General features: G+C 41.5%; 1 protein-coding gene across 1 annotated transcript in view; it reads left to right on the plus strand.

The window, feature by feature from the left end:
• LOC135524120 (F-actin-capping protein subunit alpha-2-like) overlaps positions 1–19,088 on the plus strand; it is a 49,465-nt gene that overhangs the window by 6,174 nt on the left and 24,203 nt on the right. Inside the window, exon 2 of the mRNA XM_064951327.1 lies at positions 16,056–16,119. Within this exon, the coding sequence (XP_064807399.1) occupies positions 16,056–16,119 (64 nt within the window). The remainder of the gene's footprint in view (positions 1–16,055; positions 16,120–19,088) is intronic.

Consider the following 19,088-nt stretch of genomic DNA (forward strand, 5'->3'; position numbering starts at 1 on the left):
GACCCAAATCCTGCAGTGCCAGACGTGTCCCCCTGCTTAAGCCAGTACATGTCCAGGCCTGTCTGAAGTTTGCTAGAGAGCATTTGGATGATCCAGAAGAAGATTGGGAGAATGTTAGATGAAACCAAAATATAACTTTTTGGTAAAAACTCAACTCGTCATGTTTGGAGGACAAAGAATGCTGAGTTGCATTCAAAGAACACCATACCTACTGTGAAGCATGGGGGTGTAAACATCATGCTTTGGGGCTGTTTTTCTGCAAAGGGACCAGGACGATTGATCCGTGTAAAGGAAAGAATGAATGGGGCCATGTATCGTGAGATTTTGAGTGAAAACCTCCTTCCATCAGCAAGGGCATTGAAGATGAACCATGGCTGGGTCTTTCAGCATGACAATGATCCCAAACACACCACCCGGGCAACGAAGGAGTGGCTTCATAAGAAGCATTTCATGGTCCTGGAGTGGCCTAGCCAGTCTCCAGATCTCAACCCCATAGAAAATCCTTGGAGGGAGTTGAAAGTTTGTGTTGCCCAGCAACAGCCCCAAAATATCACTGCTCTAGAGGAGATCTGCATGGAGGAATGGGCCAAAATACCAGCAACAGTGTGTGAACCTTGTGAAGACTTACAGAAAACGTTTGACCTCTGTCATTGCCAACAAAGGGTATATAACAAAGTATTGAGAAACTTTTGTTATTGACCAAATACTTATTTTACACCATAATTTGCAAATAATAAAAAATCCTACAATGTGATTTTCTGGAATTCTTTTCTCATTTTGTTTGTCATAGTTGAATTGTGCCTATGATGAAAATTACAGGCCTCATCTTTTTAAGTGGGAGAACTTGCACAATTGGTGGCTGACTAAATACTTTTTTGCCCCAGTGTGTGTGTATCCAAAATGTACATTTATTTTGCGCGTTTGATCCAGAAAAACTTGCGCAACGTTACTACAAACTATCTCAAAAGTTATGTGTAAACTTTGCCAAAACATTATAAACTACTTTTGTAATACAACTTTAGGTATTTCTTTTACATAAATTATCGATAAAATTGAAGACGGGATGATCTGTGTTCAATACAGGAGGAAAAGAAACTGTGGCTAGCTTTCTGGTCACGCACCTCTATCTAACAGTACACTTCAAGTTACCCTCGTTCAAGATGGCCGTACTTCATTACACAAAGGAAAAACCTCAACCAATTTCGAGACTGTTGACATCCAGTGGAAACGATAAGAACTGCAAGAAGGTCCCTTAGAAATCTGGATTCCCAATGAAAACTCATTGAAAAGAATGACCTCAAAAAAACAAAACATCTGATGGTTTGTCCTCAGGGTTTCGCGTGCTAAACAAGTTCTTATACTCAGATATGATTCAAACAGTTTTAGGAACGTAAGAGTGTTTTCTATCCAAATCTACTAATAATATGCATATCTTATCTTCTGGGGATGAGTAGCAGGCAGTTGAATTTGGGCATGCATTTCATCCGGATGTGAAAATACTGCCCCCTGTCACCAAGAAGTTAATAACAAACTTGCATGCCATCTGTAAATAGCAATGGAAAAAGTCAGGAACCTTCCTGCTAGCTATGATTGGCTGAGATAATGGATGGGCTGGACATGCTGAGAGATGAGTTCAGATTGGTTTGCCATGTATCATGCTTCTGTCTATGACATTAGCTGCTCAGTATGTGTAGGTAATCCTTTCTAATGCAGCTTTTTTTGAAAAATATCACAAACTGCAAAAAAAATGCTGTTTGCATTGCTAGTTATAGCCTAATGTTAGCTAGCTAACATTGAACCTAGTTGGTTAGCTTTAGCTACCTGCAGGTTCATGCATTGTAGTAACGTTATGAGTTGTGATTTTGGTTCATTGTAAACAAAAGACTCCACTATGCAAGTAACCATTTCACTGTACCGTTTACACCTTCTGTCTCCTGTGCATGTGACAAATGCATTTAGATAATATTTTATATAGTGTGTGTTTACCAGAGAAGGTAATGTGAAGAACAGCATGACCTGCACCAAAGTCAAATTAGGATATAACGTTAGGCCAATGAGACTGTGTCCAAGTTCTAAAATTCTCCAGTAGAACGCCCTGCTTTCATTTCGTAACACTCACAATCGTCAGCTATTTTCTGTAATTAGCTCACCGTTAATTATTTTCCTGTAATAATGAAAACGAATTAGCTGAAGTTAAGACATTGTCAGCTATGATATAGTCATTGTTAGAACTAACAAGCTAGAAATGAACCAAAACGTTGCTTGGTTTGCTAAATTTAAATATACTAAATTCATTTTTAAACAGATGGGTTTATTTTTGTTAAATACACCAGTTATACTATTTTGGACCACCAGGCTGTTGATGTCATGCAGCCTGTCGGTTTTGTGTTTACTTTTTCATAACTAGAAGTTTAATGTCGGACGACAATAGAATGTTCATGATGTCACTGTGACAACTGTCTACAGACATGTCGATAGACATAGTATAAACCTTTAGTCTTGAAATGTTTGGTTGTTTAGTACACTACTCAGTCTGTTTAGCACATGGCCTCACATGTGAATTCTTAAAAAGATGGGTGGGGCTTAAGAAGGTATGAACTATGCTGAATGGGTATAGACAAAGAAGAGCTCTCCAGTAGGTGAACCAAAAATATTCAAGGGCCATTTTCTCAAAGTTGGGTTACAAGTTTATCAACTTTCAAAGCAGAATTACTTTCCCATTGTTCCTCAACTGTAGTGTATGATATACCATTTTCTAGCTCAGTCTCTATTTTTACCCAATGTAAAAAAAACAACAAAAAAAACATTTGTCACAAATGAACCCTCAGTGAAAAGGTGAGACTCGAACAAACGCATACAGTACCAGTCAAAAGTTTGGAGAACTATTCATTCAAGGTTTTTCTTTATTTTAACTTTTTTCTACATTGTAAAAAAAATAGTAAAGAGGTCAGAACTATGAAATAACACATGGAATCAAGTAGTAGAGGTCGAACGGCATGGCCGATTTTGATTAGGGACGTTTTCATAAAAATTGTTAATTGGCATTTTTGGACGCCGATTACATTGCACTCCACAAGGAGACTGCGTGGCAGGCTGACCACCTGTTACGCGAGTGCAGCAAGGATCCAAGGTAAGTTGCTAGCTAGCATTAAACCTATCTCATAAAAAAACAATGAATCTAACATAATCACTAGTTAACTACACATGGTCGACGATATTAATAATTTAACTTGCTTGTCCTGCTTTGCAAATAATCAATGCTGTGCCTGTATCATCAAATCACAGCCTACTTCACCAAACGGGTGATTTAACAAGCGCGTTTGCGATAAAAGCACTGTCGTTGCACCAATGTACCTAACCATAAACATCAATGCCAAGCTTAAAATCAATACACAAGTATATTATTTAAAACTTGCACATTTAGTTAAAAGAAATGCATGCTACCAGGCAATATTAACTAGGGAAATTGTGTCACTTGTCTTGCGTTCTGTGCAAGCAGAGTCGGGATGTATGCAGCAGTTTGGGCTGCCTGGCTCGTTGCGAACTGTGTGAAGACCATTTCTTCCAAACAAAGACCATAATTAATTTGCCTGAATTTTACATGATTATGACATAACATTGAATGTTGTACAATGTAACTGCAATATTTACACTTATGGATGCCACCCATTCGATAAAATACGGAACGGTTCCGTATTTCACTGAAAGAATAAATGTTTTGTTTTCGAAATTATATGTTCCGGATTTGACCATATTAATGACCTAAGGCTCGTATTTCTGTGTGTTTATTATAATTAAGTCTGATTTGATAGAACAGTCTGACTGCGCGGTGGTGGGCAGCAGCAGGCTCGTAAGCATTCATTCAAACAGCACTTTCCTGCGTTTTATCGGCAGCTCTTCGCAATGCTTGAAGGACAGCGCTGTTTATGACTTCAAGCCTATCAACTCTCTAGGCTGGCAATACTATATGAAATACAAATGGTATAGAAATACAAATGGTATAGAGAGAAATAGTCCTATAATAACTACAGTGCCTTGCGAAAGTATTCGGCCCCCTTGAACTTTGCGACCTTTTGCCACATTTTAGGCTTCAAACATAAAGATATAAAACTCTATTTTTTTTGTGAAGAATCAACAAGTGGGACATAATCATGAAGTGGAACGGCATTTATTGGATATTTCAAACTTTTTTAACAAATCAAAAACTGAAAAATTGGGTGTGCACAATTATTCAGCCCCTTTACTTTCAGTGCAGCAAACTCTCTCCAGAAGTTCAGTGAGGATCTCTGAATGATCCAATGTTGACCTAAATGACTAAGGATGATAAATACAATCCATCTGTGTGTAATCAAGTCTCCGTATAAATGCACCTGCACTGTGATAGTCTAAGAGGTCCGTTAAAAGTGCAGAGAGCATCATGAAGAACAAGGAACACACCAGGCAGGTCAGAGATACTGTTGTGAAGAAGTTTAAAGACCAATTTGGATACAAAAAGATTTCCCAAGCTTTAACCATCCAAAGGAGCACTGTGCAAGCGATTAATATTGAAATGGAAGGAGTATCAGACCACTGCAAATCTACCAAGACCTGGCCGTCCCTCTAAACTTTCAGCTCATACAAGGAGAAGACTGATCAGAGATGCAGCCAAGAGACTCATGATCACTCTGAATGAACTGCAGAGATCTACAGCTGAGGTGGGAGACTCTGTCCATAGGACAACAATCAGTTGTATATTGCACAAATCTGGCCTTTATGGAAGAGTGGCAAGAAGAAAGCCATTTCTTAAAGATATCCATAAAAAGTGTTGTTTAAAGTTTGCCACAAGCCACCTGGGAGACACACCAAACATGTGGAAGAAAGTGCTCTGGTCAGATGAAACCAAAATTGAACTTTTTGGCAACAATGCAAAACATTATGTTTGGTGTAAAAGCAACACAGCTCATCACAATGAACACACCATACCCACTGTCGAACATGGTGGTGGCAGCATCATGGTTTGGGCCTGCTTTTCTTCAGCAGGGACAGGGAAGATGGTTAAAATTGATTGGAAGATGGATGGAGCCAAATACAGGACCATTCTGGAAGAAAACCTGATGGAGTCTGCAAAAGACCTGAGACTGGGACGGAGATTTGTCTTCCAACAAGACAATGATCCAAAACATAAAGCAAAATCTACAATGGAATGGTTTAAAAATAAACATATCCAGGTGTTAGAATGGCCAAGTCAAAGTCCAGACCTGAATCCAATCGAGAATCTGTGGAAAGAACTGAAAACTGCTGTTCACAAATGCTCTCCATCCAACCTCACTGAGCTCGAGCTGTTTTGCAAGGAGGAATGGGAAAAAATTTCAGTCTCTCGATGTGCAAAACTGATAGAGACATACCCCAAGCGACTTACAGCTGTACTCGCAGCAAAAGGTGGCGCTACAAAGTATTAACTTAAGGGGGCTGAATAATTTTGCACGCCCAATTTTTCAGTTTTTGATTTGTTAAAAAAGTTTGAAATATCCAATAAATGTCGTTCCACTTCATGATTGTGTCCCACTTGTTGTTGATTCTTCACAAAAAAATACAGTTTTATATCTTTATGTTTGAAGCCTGAAATGTGGCAAAAGGTCGCAAAGTTCAAGGGGGCCGAATACTTTCGCAAGGCACTGTACAACCTAAAACTTCTTAACTGGGAATATTGAAGATTCATGTTAAAAGGAACCACCAGCTTTCATATGTTCTGAGCAAGGATTTTTTTTTTTTGTGTGTGTGTGAATTTTACCCCTTTTTCTCCCCAATTTCGTAGTATCCAATTGTTGTAGTAGCTACTATCTTGTCTCATCGCTACAAGTCCCGTATGGGCTCGGGAGAGACGAAGGTTGAAAGTCATGCGTCCTCCAATACACAACCCAACCAGCCGCACTGCTTCTTAACACAGCGCGCATCTAACCCGGAAGCCAGCCACACCAATGTGTTGGAGGAAACACTGTGCAACCTTGGTTAGCGCGTACTGCTCCCGGCCCGCCACAGGAGTCGCTGGTGTGCGATGAGACAAGGACATCCCTACCGGCCAAGCCCTCTAACCCGGATGACGCTAGGCCAATTGTGCGTCGCGCCACGGACCTCCCCGCGGACGGTTACGACAGAGCCTGGGCGCGAACCCAGAGTCTCTGATGGCACAGCTGGCGCTGCAGTACAGCACCCTTAACAACTGCACCACCCGGGAGGCCTCCATGCTGTTTAAAGGCACAGTCAACTTGGTGTATGTAGACTTCTGACCCACTGGAATTAATCTCTGTAAAAAAAACTATATTCTGTTAACGAGAAATGTGTGGAGTGGTTGAAAAACGAGTTTTAATGTCCCCATGCTAAGTGTATGTAAACTTCCGACTTCAACTGTATTTTAGATTCTTCAAAGTAGCAACCCTCGATGACAGTTTTGCACTCTCTTGGCATTCTCTCAACCAGCGTCACCTGGAATGCTTTTCCAACATTCTTGAAGAAGTTCCCACATATGATGAGCACTTGTTGGCTGCTTTTCCTTCACTCTGCGGTCCAACTCATCCCGAGTTGGTTTGAGGTCGGTGATTGTGGAGGCCAGGTCATCTGATGCGGCACTCCGTCACACTCCTATATGGTCAAATAGCCCTTACACAGCCTAGCGGTGTGTTGGATCATTGTGCTGTTGAAAACCAAATGATAGTCCCATTAAGCACAATCCAGATTGGATGACGTAATGCTGCAGAATGCTGTGGTAGCTTTGCTGGTAATGTGTGCTTTGAATTCTAAATTAATCAACGATGGTGTCACCAGCAAAGCACCATCAGGCAACATCCTCCATGCTTCATGGTGGGAACCACACATGCCGAGATCATCCGTTCACCTACTCTGCGGCTCACAAAGACATGGCAGTTGGATCCAAAAATCTCATTTGTATTCATCAGACCAAAAGGACAGATTTTCACCGGTATAATGTCCATTGCTCATTTTCCTTGGCCCAAGCAAGTCTGTTCTTCTTGTGTCTGTTACTGGTGGTTTCTTTGCAGCAATTCGACCATGAAGGCCTGATTAACCCAGTCTCCTCTGAACAGTTGATGTGTCTGTTACTTGAACTCTGAAGCATTTATTTGGGCTGCAATTTCTTAGGCTGGTAACTCTCTAAATGAACTTATCCTCTGCAGCAGAGGTAACTCTCTGTTTTCTGTGGCGGTCATCATGAGAGCCAGCTTTAACATTGGGCTTGGTGGTTTTTCCGACTGCACTTGGAGAAACTGCTTTGACTTACCATGTCGTCACCAATTTCTCTTTGCTTATTTGAGCTGTTTATGCCATCATGGACTTGGTATTTTACCAAATAGGGTTGTCTTCTGTATACCACCCCTACCATGTCACAACACAACTGATTGGCTCAAATGGATTAGGAAGGAAAGAAATTCCATAAATGCACCTTTTCGCAAGGCACACCTCTTATTCATACATTTGTGTGTATAAGGTAGTTGTTGTGCATTTGTTAATTACTTATTAGATATTACTGCATTGTCCATCTGTATGTGACCAATAAAATTTGATTTGAATTGCATTCCAGGTGACTACCTCGTGATGCTGGTTGAGAGAATGCCACGAGGGCAAAGCTTTCAATGGAAATTTAATTTAATTTTTTTTAATTTTACCTTTATTTTACTAGGCAAGTCAGTTAAGAACAAATTCTTATTTTCAATGATGGCCTAGGAACAGTGGGTTAACTGCCTGTTCAAGGGCAGAATGACAGATTTTTACCTTGTCAGCTCGGGGATTTGAACTTGCAACCTTTCGGTTACTAGTCAAACGCTCTAACCACTAGGCTACCCTGCCACCCCGAAAGGGTGGCTACTTTAAGTTTCTCAAATATAAAATATATTTAGATTTGTCTTAACACTTTGTTTTGGTTACTACATAATTCCATATGTGTTATTTCATAGTTTTGATGTCTTCACTATTATTCTACTATGTAGAACATTTGTAAAATAAATAAATAAAGAGAAACCCTGGAATGAGTAGGTGTGTCCCAACATGTTGGTTGTCTTTCTCTAGGACGCCCACAGGTTTCACAATACTTGTCTGAAAGCCTCCCGAGTGGAGCAGTGGTCTAAGATTCTGGTTCGAGTCCAGTCCCTGTCACAGCCGTCCGTGATTGGGAGACTATTGGGGCGGCACACAATTGGCCAAGCGTCGGCAGGGTTTTGCCGGCAGGAATATTCTTGTCCCATCGCGCTCTAGCGACTCCTGTGGTGGGCGGGGCCTAATGCACGCTGACTTGGTCACCAGGTGTACGGTGTTTCCTCCGACACATTGGTGCGCCTGGCTTCCGGGTTAAGCGGGCATTGTGTCAAGAAGCAGTGCAGCTTGGCTGGGTTGTGTTGTGTTTCGGAAAAGAAGCGTGGCTCTCGACCTTCGTCTCTCCCGAATCCATACAGGAGTTGCAGCGATGAGACAAGACTGTACCTACCAATTTGGATACCACGATATTGGGGGGGGGGAGACTCCCCTGGTACCAGTAAAAAAATTATTGTACATCATTTACAGTGAAGTATAAAGTACAGTGCATTCAGAAAGTATTCAGACCCCTTGACTTTTTCCACATTTTGTTACATTACAGTCTTATTCTAAAATGGATTAAATACACACACAACTAAATCTTCGCACAATACCCCATAATGACAAAGTGGTATTTATTATATATTTTGTTTTACATAAGTATTCAGGCCCTTTGCTATGAGATTTGAAATTGAGCTCAGGCACATCCTGTTTTTCCATTGATCAGCCTTGATGTTTCAACAACTTGATGTGAGTACACCTGTAGAAAATTCAATTGATTGGACATGATTTGGAAAGGTCCACACTTGTCTATATAAGGGTCCAATAGTTGACAGTGCATGTCTGAGCAAAAACCAAGCCATGAGGTCGAAGGAATTGTCCATAGAGATCCGAGACAGGATCGTGTCAAATCACAGATCTGGGGAAGGGTACCAAAACATTTCTGCAGCATTGAAGGTCCCCAAGAACAGTGGCCTCCATCATTCTTAAATGGAAAAAGTTTGGAACCACCAAAACTCTTCCTAGAGTTGGACACCCAGTCAAATTGCACAATCGGGGGAGAAGGGCCTTGGTCAGGGAGGAGGTGACCAAGAACCCAATGGTCACTCTGACAGAGCTCCAGAGTTCCTCTGTGGAGATGGGAGCACCTTTCATAATGACAACCATCTCTGCAGCACTCCATAAATCAGGCCTTTCTGGCCACTCTACCATACGGAAGCCACTCCTCAGTAAAAGGCACATAACAGCCCGCTTGGAGTTTGCCAAAAGGCACCAAAAAAAAAATGTTCTGGAGCACTCAGGACCTCAGACTGGTGCGAAGGTTCACCTTCCAACAGGACTACGACCCTAAGCACACAGCCAAGACAACGCAGGTCTCTGAATGTCCTTGAGTGGCCCAGCCAAAGCCCGGACCTGATGCCAATCGAACATATCTGGAGAGACTTGAAAATAGCTGTGCAGTGATGCTCTCCATCCAACCTGACAGAGCTTGAGATGATCTGCAGAGAAGAATGGGAGAAACCCTTCACATACAGGTGTGCCAAGCTTGTAGTGTCATACCCAATAAGACTTGAAGCTGTAATCGCTGCCAAAGGTGCTTCAACAAAGTACTGAGTAAAGGATCTGAATACTTATGTGAATGTAATATATATTTTTTGTTTCATTTTAATACATACATTTGCAAAATGTTCTAAAAAAAAGTTTTTTTCTTTATTATGGGGTGTTGTATGTAGTTTGAGGTTGTATTTCTTTCCATTTTAGAATAAGACTAACGCAACAAAATGTAACAGTCAAGGGGTCTGAATACTTTCTGAAAATGGACACTGTTTAGTGCCAAAAATAAGCTGTTAACCTGTTTTTTGTTGTTGTAATAATCAAATGTTTCCTGATCTTTTGTATCTCTCAGATATAGGACAGACACTTCAGGACAAACTTCCTTTAGATTTTTTTAGGGGGGGGGGGGGACATTCCGTTCCATGTAGTGAATCTGTTATTCGATGTGTTTGTGTGGGCTAATAGCAGAAAGGCCCAAAATAAATAATTGTATCAAATCATTTTTCAAAGAAAAATTATACTCTAAGGGATCTTTTAAAATTCAAAATCAAATGGCTGAAGAATCCTTGGAACCCTTTCCTGGCTTAAACAGGCCGTAGACGCTTATGGGTTAATATGAAGTTCATAGCACAAGTTTACATTAGTCTGTTGTATGGTTTTGATGTGCCCACAGAGCAGACTGCTATTTGCATTGAATAGGCCTACATCAAGTAGCATTCAGCTGGAAAGTTTTTGTAGGATGTTGTAGGCCAGCACACATAATTAGTTAGCAATTTAACTAAGTGTTTTGAGTTCCTACTTCCTACTTCCTTAACCCTTTACCAACCATGATAAAGGGTTAAACAGGTTTTAAATGAACATGTGACTTTTAAGTATAGCAATGACCCCCCTTCTTAATGTAATGCATTACATTCTTTTTGCCAATTTTATTTTCAATGACTTAACTGTAACAAGCTGCCGAGTGTAGGAAGTCCTCACTGGTACCCCTTCTTTACAGAAGACCCATATAGTCTGGGCCTGCTACATTAGGACTCTGGGGTGGAAGAATAAAATACATCCAGTGTTTTAATAATCTGTTTGCTGTGTTTCCTCTGCATGTCTTTTCTTGGCAGCAAGGTGCTTTAGCCCCCTGGTCCAAAGCAACATTCAAGGCTGCAAACACCAATAACATTCAGTTGAAACAAGAATAAGCTAGCATAAGTTTGAATTTGTTTAGATGGGCAAATTTTGTGCCAAAAGCTGAGAAATTGGGTAGCATGCTGACCACTCTTGTTGCAAAATTAAACATTAAACAATTAAACAATTATTGCACCTACCCTGCTCGCGCACGCCGACGAGCGTTGCCAAGCACTAAAATAGAAGTTCTATTTGTGATGCTGAACGCGGTGCGGTGCAAGTACTGCCTCTCCTATCTCCTCATTGGTTTATTTAAGCAGATACCCACGTGCCATCTCCTCATTGGTTATACCCACGTCGGTGATTGAAAGATGAACTGAGTTCGGTCGGTCGTCATGGTAACTATGAAAGTTAAATGAAACTTAGTTCGATGCCAAAGAAGAAAAAGCCTGGAAGGAGGAGAGATGACTAAACTATTCGGTTGACCGTTTTATGTGTGAATTAATTGTTGGAGTAGAGGACCTTGTGTATTTCAGGTAAAAATAACAAAGCTGCGTTTTATATCCTTGGACAAATTATCTAGCAACAGCAAGCCAGCTAGCTAAATTGCTATAAATGTTTAATACTTTTCGACCTGTCCCCAAATTAATATAATTGGTTCAGAGTTTGTTTTTGATATTTTAACTTGTGTGTCGTGATCGCGTTTGGTACGGGGGACAAAGTCAACTTGCGCACGATGGCGCACGCGTGCGGCCGGTTTGGATACGGTGTAAGAATGACAGCTGAGTGGCTGATAAACAGCTCAGAAGGTACTAGACATTTTGGTGTTGTCCTTTTTGCCCAATTTATTTGAGTGGTTCTGGTCCAGTTACTTGCAGGTACATTGTGGAGATAAACTTGGTTGGCAGTGGGTGGGGAATATATTCTTGCCATCGCCTCAATGGATGTGACGGGACAGAAGACCCTATGCAGGCTCTACATGTGTACTGTTTTTCTATTTATTCCAGTTCTGTTCTCAAGGTGCCTATTCATAAAGAGTTGGTGTAGAGTTGGTGCTGTCTTCTACCTCTATAGGATTCCTGCAGGTCAGATTATACTCCCATTCCTCCCTCTCATGGTTTAGGGTTCTGGAGTGTCCCGATAAGAGGTGTGATTCTGGGATAAGGGTTAGTTCCACTGGAGTGTGTGTGTGTGTGTGTGTGTGTGTCTTGGGATAATAGATGCTACTGGGTGTGTGAATGTGGGGAAACAAACAACACATTATCACTGGAGGACAGAGAACACAAGAGAGAACAGAAAGCCCAGCTGGTGACTGTCTGCCCAGGATCTTACAAAGACTAGGCTCCCGCAGGGGGTCTTTGTGTGTTCGTTGTGTATGTGTGCGCATGACTTTGTTCGTACAGTGTATGTGTTTTGTGTTATTGTCTAGGCCTAAGTATGTTTTAGGTCAATTCCACAGTAACAGCGATGCTGAGATTTTTCACTTTAAAATGTTAAACTTTGGATTGCAAAGTTACCAAACTTCTGCACTGCTTTTTAAGTAAATGTGTTTTTGTAATGTATTCTGTGGAAATTGGTAAAAGTTGCCCTTGTGCATAGTTGTATAGTTTAACTTTGCAATCATTCCTTTTGTTTGCCATACATTTTTTAAGTGAAAAACACTCTGTTATGGTATAATTGCTCTTTATAAGATTATATTGAGTAGAGTGGCTGTCTAAATTGTGCCCAAAATGTAAACAAAAAGATTACGCCCTTTGTTGGGAGTTGAGGAAAGTGTCAAAAACAATTTTCCTCTTGAGTCTGTCCCACGATCCGCTGTCAGCATCCCTGTTCTCAGTGTTCCTGTGAAATGACCTAAGTGTGTGTGTGTGTGTGTGTGTGTGTGTGCGCCCGCCCACCCGGGTGTGATTCAGACCTAGCGCCATAAAAGTTGTTTCTTCTGCGGACACGACAGCTCAAGCTCTCTCACGCCAAACAACCAGTTAGTCAGAGGCACAGATAAAGTTGCAGAACAATAATTGTCCGTGTGTCGTCTGTCAGACCAAAGCTCTCCACGTGATGAAGAATCGCTGCATTGTCTCGCGTCATAAAATATTCACAGCTGTGGCCAATAGAGTTAATGAAGTGCCATTCGGTCTTTTATTTACGCTCTGCACAGAGGTGTCACTGTTTAAAGAATAAAGAGAGCCAAGGGATTGTGTTTTGTGGTGGCAAGTGAGATGCAATGACATACTAGGTGTTCCCATATTCTTCCAGTCATTGCTCCAACAACTATCCATTTAAAAGCGCGTCTTGTCAGACATATTTGAGTGCATTCGGAAAGTAATCAGACCCCTTGAAAGTTTTCACATTTTGTTATGATACAGCCTTATTCTAAAATGTATTGCATTTTTCTCCCCTCAATCTGCACAAAATACCTCATAATGACAAAGCAAAAACAGGTAAACATCACATTTACATAAGTATTCAGACCCTTTACTCAGTACTTTGTTGAAGCACCTTTGGCAGCGATTACAGCCTCGAGTCTTCTTGGGTATGACGCTACAAGCTTGGCACACCTGTATTTGGGGAGTTTCACCCCTTCTTCTCTGCACATCCTCTCAAGCTCTGTCAGGTTGGATGGGGAGCGTTGCTGCACAGCTATTTTCAAGTCTCCCAGAGATGTTCGATCGGGTTCAAGTCCGGGCACTGGCTGGGCCATTCAAGGACATTTAGAGACTTGTCCCGAAGCCACTCTTGCGTTGTCTTGGCTGTGTGGTTAGGGTCGTTGTCCTGTTGGAAGATGAACCTTGACCCCAGTCTGAGGTCCTGAGCGTTCTGGAGCAGTGGTGGAAAAAGTCCTCTATTGTAATACGTGAGTAAACGTAAAGATGCCTTCATAGAACATTTACTCAAGTGGAAGTCGCCCAGTAAAATACTACTTTGGTAAAAGTCTATCAAAGAATTTGTTTTTTAAATATACTAAAGTATCAAAAGTATAAATCATTTTGAATTCCTTATTTTAAGCAAACCAGGCGGATAGCCAGGTGGCACACTCCAACACTCGGACATAATTTACAAATGAAGCATTTCTGTTAAGTGAGTCCAGTCCGCCAGATCAGAAGCAGTAGGGATGACCAGGGATGTTCTCTTATAATTTGTGAATTGGACCATTTTCCTGTCAAAATGTAACAAGCACTTTTGGGTGTCAGGGAAAATGTATAGAATAAAAAGTAAATTATTTTCTTTTAGGAATGTAGTGGAGTAAAATTTGGCAAAAATATGAATAGTACAGATACGCTTAAGTAGTACTTTTAAAGTATTTTTACTTAAGCACTTTACACCACTGCTCTGGAGCAGGTTTTCATCAAGGATCTCTCTCTGTATTTGCTCCATTCATCTTTCCCTTGATCCTGACTAGTCTCCCAGTACCTACAGCTAAAAAAACATTCCCACAGCATAATGCTGCCCCTACCATGCTTCACTGTAGGGATGGTGTCAGGTTTCCTCCAGACATGGCGCTTGGCATTCAGGCCAGAGAATCTTGTTTCTCATGGTCTGAGAGTCTTTAGGTGCCTTTTGGGAAAACTCCAAGCCGGCTGTCATGTGCCTTTTACTGTGGAGTGGCTTCAGTCTGGCCACTCTGTCATAAAGGCCTGATTGGTGGATTGCTGCAGAGATGGTTGTCCTTCTGGAAGGTTCTCCTATCTCAAGGCTGTAATCGCTGCCAAAGGTGCTTCACCAATGTACCAAGTAAAGGGTCTGAATAGTTATGTAAATGTATTTTAGTTTTTTTTAAATATACTTTTGCAGAAAATTCTAAACCTATTTTCACTGTCATTATGGGGCATTGTGTGTAGATTGAGGAAAACAATTAATTGAATCCATTTTAGTAGAACGCTGTAACGTAACGAATGTGGAAGAAGTCATGAGGTCTGAATACTTTCCGAATGCACTATATATTTTTGAATTACATAATTGTTTTTGCACCAGCAATAATTTAGATGAGTGTAGGGGAAACACTGATATTATTATGGGGTTGGAACAGGGCAAGTGAATTGCACTGAATTCATATTGAGCCTTTTTTTACCTAGGAAGTCTGCTGGTGAAATGGATGCGTCACGGACCATGCTTTAGTAACTAACTACTGGTTCAAATTGGTTTCATGAGAATCACCCCAATAGCCGCAATGAAGTGCATCATGCTTTTTATTCACGCCCAACAGACGTGTTGTTGTCACGATATAGAAGTAAACCCAGTGAGGTGGTAGGGTAACGATATGATAGGGTTGTTTTAAGGATAACGCTTATTTTTAAGAGGACACATTCTCTTTTACGAAAGCGACCCGACCCAAGAGGGAGCAAATTAAATAGAATCGCACAGCATCTCACAATGCTAGGCTATAATGCAGAGTTGAGTGTAAGTGGAGCAGAACCGATAGCCCCGTAGTGGCCCTGCAGTGTTTTTCAAGTAAAGTTTGTTTACATCTCTCTGAAGCATAATAAGGGAGTCCTGATCCAAATGGTTCCTCCATAGGGATTTCAGCAATGCACATACTCTCTTTCCAGAGCAACACACACACACACACAAGTCCCTGAGTGCCTCTCTGGTTCACACCGTATCATCACTCATTATGAGAATCGGTCTGCAGCTCGTGCATGAGAAGTTTTGGTGCTCAGCACACCACTGATGAGGGCCCAAGGGTGAGAGCGCGTGCACACACCTCCCTTTCCCAGCTTGTCAGTCCAGGGGGGTGGGGATGATGGACTAGCCAAACCAGTGAAGCCACATCCCTACACTGGCAGAGAGAGCAGGAGGGGTGTACTTCACTACTAGGCTTCTCAGCACATTTTCATGCCCTTATATGTTCACGAGCCACTCCAGGGAGGGGTTGCCCGCCCCTGGCTGTTAGTTTCACATATCGCCTCCAAACAGGAAGTGTTGTGGTGCAACTGAGTAGCGGCGGGCAGACAGATGTTAGAGGCGCCAACGTTATGAAGAGAGGGCAACTCTCTGCGTGTACAGTGGCTGAGAAGTGATAATTGTGGTAGTAAACTCACTGTATTTGTCCATCATGATTTAGCCTCAATAACAGAAAAGACAGAGGGAGAGGAAAGTTGACCATAAATGGATGAAAACACATCTACCCAATGTTTTCCCTATGATATTCCCTGTGCTGGTCCTGATGTTTGTGTTGCTGACCTCACCAGTCTCCAGACCTGAGATCTAAAAGTTTAGGAAAACGTTCAGGAAAATGTTGCCTGTGTAACTCACTGATCTCAGAGATGTGTGTTGGTACTAAGCTTACCCTTGCATTTCTGACATGTGTTTCTTTGTTTTTGCAGGTACGCATAGCAGCGAACTTTGTCATCCACGCCCCACCAGGAGAGTTCAATGAAGTTTTCAACGGTGAGCTTTTGTGTGTAGCCTCTTTTTTTGGGGGGGGGTGCGTGTATTGACCAAAGCCAGGAGCAGGGGATCACAACTCGCACTTTAGGTAGTAAGCTGTAGCGAGTATTTCTCACTAGAGATGTTATGACACAATTCCTCAGCACCTTGAAACCACATACTACAGAGCAGAGCACTCACACATAGAGCCTTCTCTCTTAGCATCTAGCTAACACCCACACATACAGAGCCTTCGCTCTTAGCATCTAGCTAACACCCACGCATACAGAGCCTTCGCTCTTAGCATCTAGCTAACACCCACGCATACAGAGCCTTCGCTCTTAGCATCTAGCTAACACCCACGCATACAGAGCCTTCGCTCTTAGCATCTAGCTAACACCCACGCATACAGAGCCTTCTCTCTTAGCATCTAGCTAACACCCACGCATACAGAGCCTTCTCTCTTAGCATCTAGCTAACACCCACGCATACAGAGCCTTCTCTCTTAGCATCTAGCTAACACCCACGCATACAGAGCCTTCTCTCTTAGCATCTAGCTAACACCCACGCATACAGAGCCTTCTCTCTTAGCATCTAGCTAACACCCACGCATACAGAGCCTTCTCTCTTAGCATCTAGCTAACACCCACGCATACAGAGCCTTCTCTCTTAGCATCTAGCTAACACCCACGCATACAGAGCCTTCTCTCTTAGCATCTAGCTAACACCCACGCATACAGAGCCTTCTCTCTTAGCATCTAGCTAACACCCACGCATACAGAGCCTTCTCTCTTAGCATCTAGCTAACTCCCACGCATACAGAGCCTTCTCTCTTAGCATCTAGCTAACACCCACGCATACAGAGCCTTCTCTCTTACCATCTAGCTAACACCCACGCATACAGAGCCTTCGCTCTTAGTATCTAACTAACACCCACACATGTAAGCTTAACTATCAGCTCTGAAAGAGAGGTGAGTCTTGTTTTAAATTTTTTTATTTAACTAGGCAAGTCAGTTGAGAACAAATTGTTATTTACAATGACGGCCTACCAAAAGGCAAAAGGCCTGCTGCGGGGATGGAGGCAAGAGAGGCACAACACTACATAAAGAGAGACCTAACAACAACATAACAAGGCAGCAACGCATGACAACAAAGCATGGTAGCAACACAACATGGTAGCAGCACAAAACATGGTACAAACATTATTGGGAAAAGTCAAGAAGATAGACAACAATACATTAGAGGTCGACCGATTTAATCGGAATGGCCGATTTTTAATTAGGGCCGATTTCAAGTTTTCATAACAATCGGTATTTTGGTGTGCGGATTTTTATATTTATTTTATACCTTTTTATTTAACTAGGCAAGTCCGTAACCTCTTACAGCTCCCCCCTACTTTGTGCAATTTCTGCCTGAAGACATACCCAAATCTAACAACCTGTAGCTCAGGCACAGAACCAAGGATATGCATATTCTTGGTACCATTTGAAAGAACACTCTGAAGTTTGTGTAAATGTGAATTGAATGTAGAAGAATATAACACTGGTTTAGATAAAACAATGAAAAAAAACATACGTTTTTTTTATTAAAAATGTTGTCATCTTTAAAATGAACAAGATAAAACAAACATTCAGATAGGATGATGGGGACAATTTCAGTGAAAAATAGTCGAGGGCAACAGTACTTGTGCAAAGTTTCAGAATGATAACTTCCAAAATGAGTGTGCTACATGACAATTATCATGAAGTCACCCAGGTGTCCCTGTCCCACACAAGTAGCCCAAATGTACCCAAGTGGCCAAATTGGTGACGGTATACATTTTGAAACAAATAACTATATACAAAATACCAAAATGGTATTCAAAATGGTATTCTTTTTTTTTTTTTTGATTAAAAAATATATGGGGGAAAAAATATATATACATTTACAAAATAACATGGGTAACTATTTACACACTTTCAATATTTGGAAGACCCTCAGTCCTCTATCAAATCAAATCTATTTATATAGCCCCAGCCTAAAACCCCAAACGGCAAGCAATGCAGGTGTAGAAGCACGGTGGCTAGGAAAAACTCCCTAGAATGGCAAAAACCTAGAGAGGAACCAGGCTATGAGGGGTGGCCAGTCCTCTTCTGGCTGTGCCGGGTGGAGATTACAGTGGTTGTAGAGGGTGCAACAGGACAGCACCTCGAGTAAAAATTAACAGTTTAGGGTTCAATAGCCGAAGGCAGAACAGTTGAAACTGGAACAGCGGCAAGGCCAGGTGGACTGGGGACAGCAAGGAGTCATCATGCCAGGTAGTCCTGATGCATGGTCCTAGGGCTCAGGTCCTCCGAAAGAGAGAATTGGAGAGCATACTTATATCCACGCAGGACACCGGATAAGACTCCCATTCGGAGTCAGTGTCACTGTGAAAGAAAATGTTCAGTTAGAATAGATTCACATATGAGCCCCGTATCAACAGGTATAATAAACAGATATATATATATATATATATATATATATATGAGAGTTGAAGGTTGAATATATTAGGTTTAATTTATTATTATTACCTGCTAAATCTACTCTCTATTATATTATGACATTTCAGCTAGATCTACTGTCTCCATTTCACTTTGGCCATTGATGTGGTCCTGCCCTCTCCTCAAATAGGCTATTTCATGTGGGCTGGTGTGGGGCGGCAGACACACGCATCTCACATTTCATGACATTACATGATTATATATTGCTTCTAAATTTAAAAAAAAACACAAATAATATTTTATATTATTAATTTCAAACAAGGGCATTAGCATGATAAGAACTTACCAGTCCAAAACGATGTCCTCTCCCGTTAAAAAAATATTCCTCCACAATCACTAAATGAAGCGTCCTACAACAATCTCTGTCTCACCTTCCAAATCAATGTATTCTAAAATTGTGTGTACATCTGTATATCTAGATTTAGCTTTCCCTGACTTAGTCGTCATAATGATTGATATATAAACAGC

Source organism: Oncorhynchus masou, chromosome 31, assembly GCF_036934945.1.
Source record: "Oncorhynchus masou masou isolate Uvic2021 chromosome 31, UVic_Omas_1.1, whole genome shotgun sequence".
Lineage (NCBI taxonomy): Eukaryota > Metazoa > Chordata > Actinopteri > Salmoniformes > Salmonidae > Oncorhynchus > Oncorhynchus masou.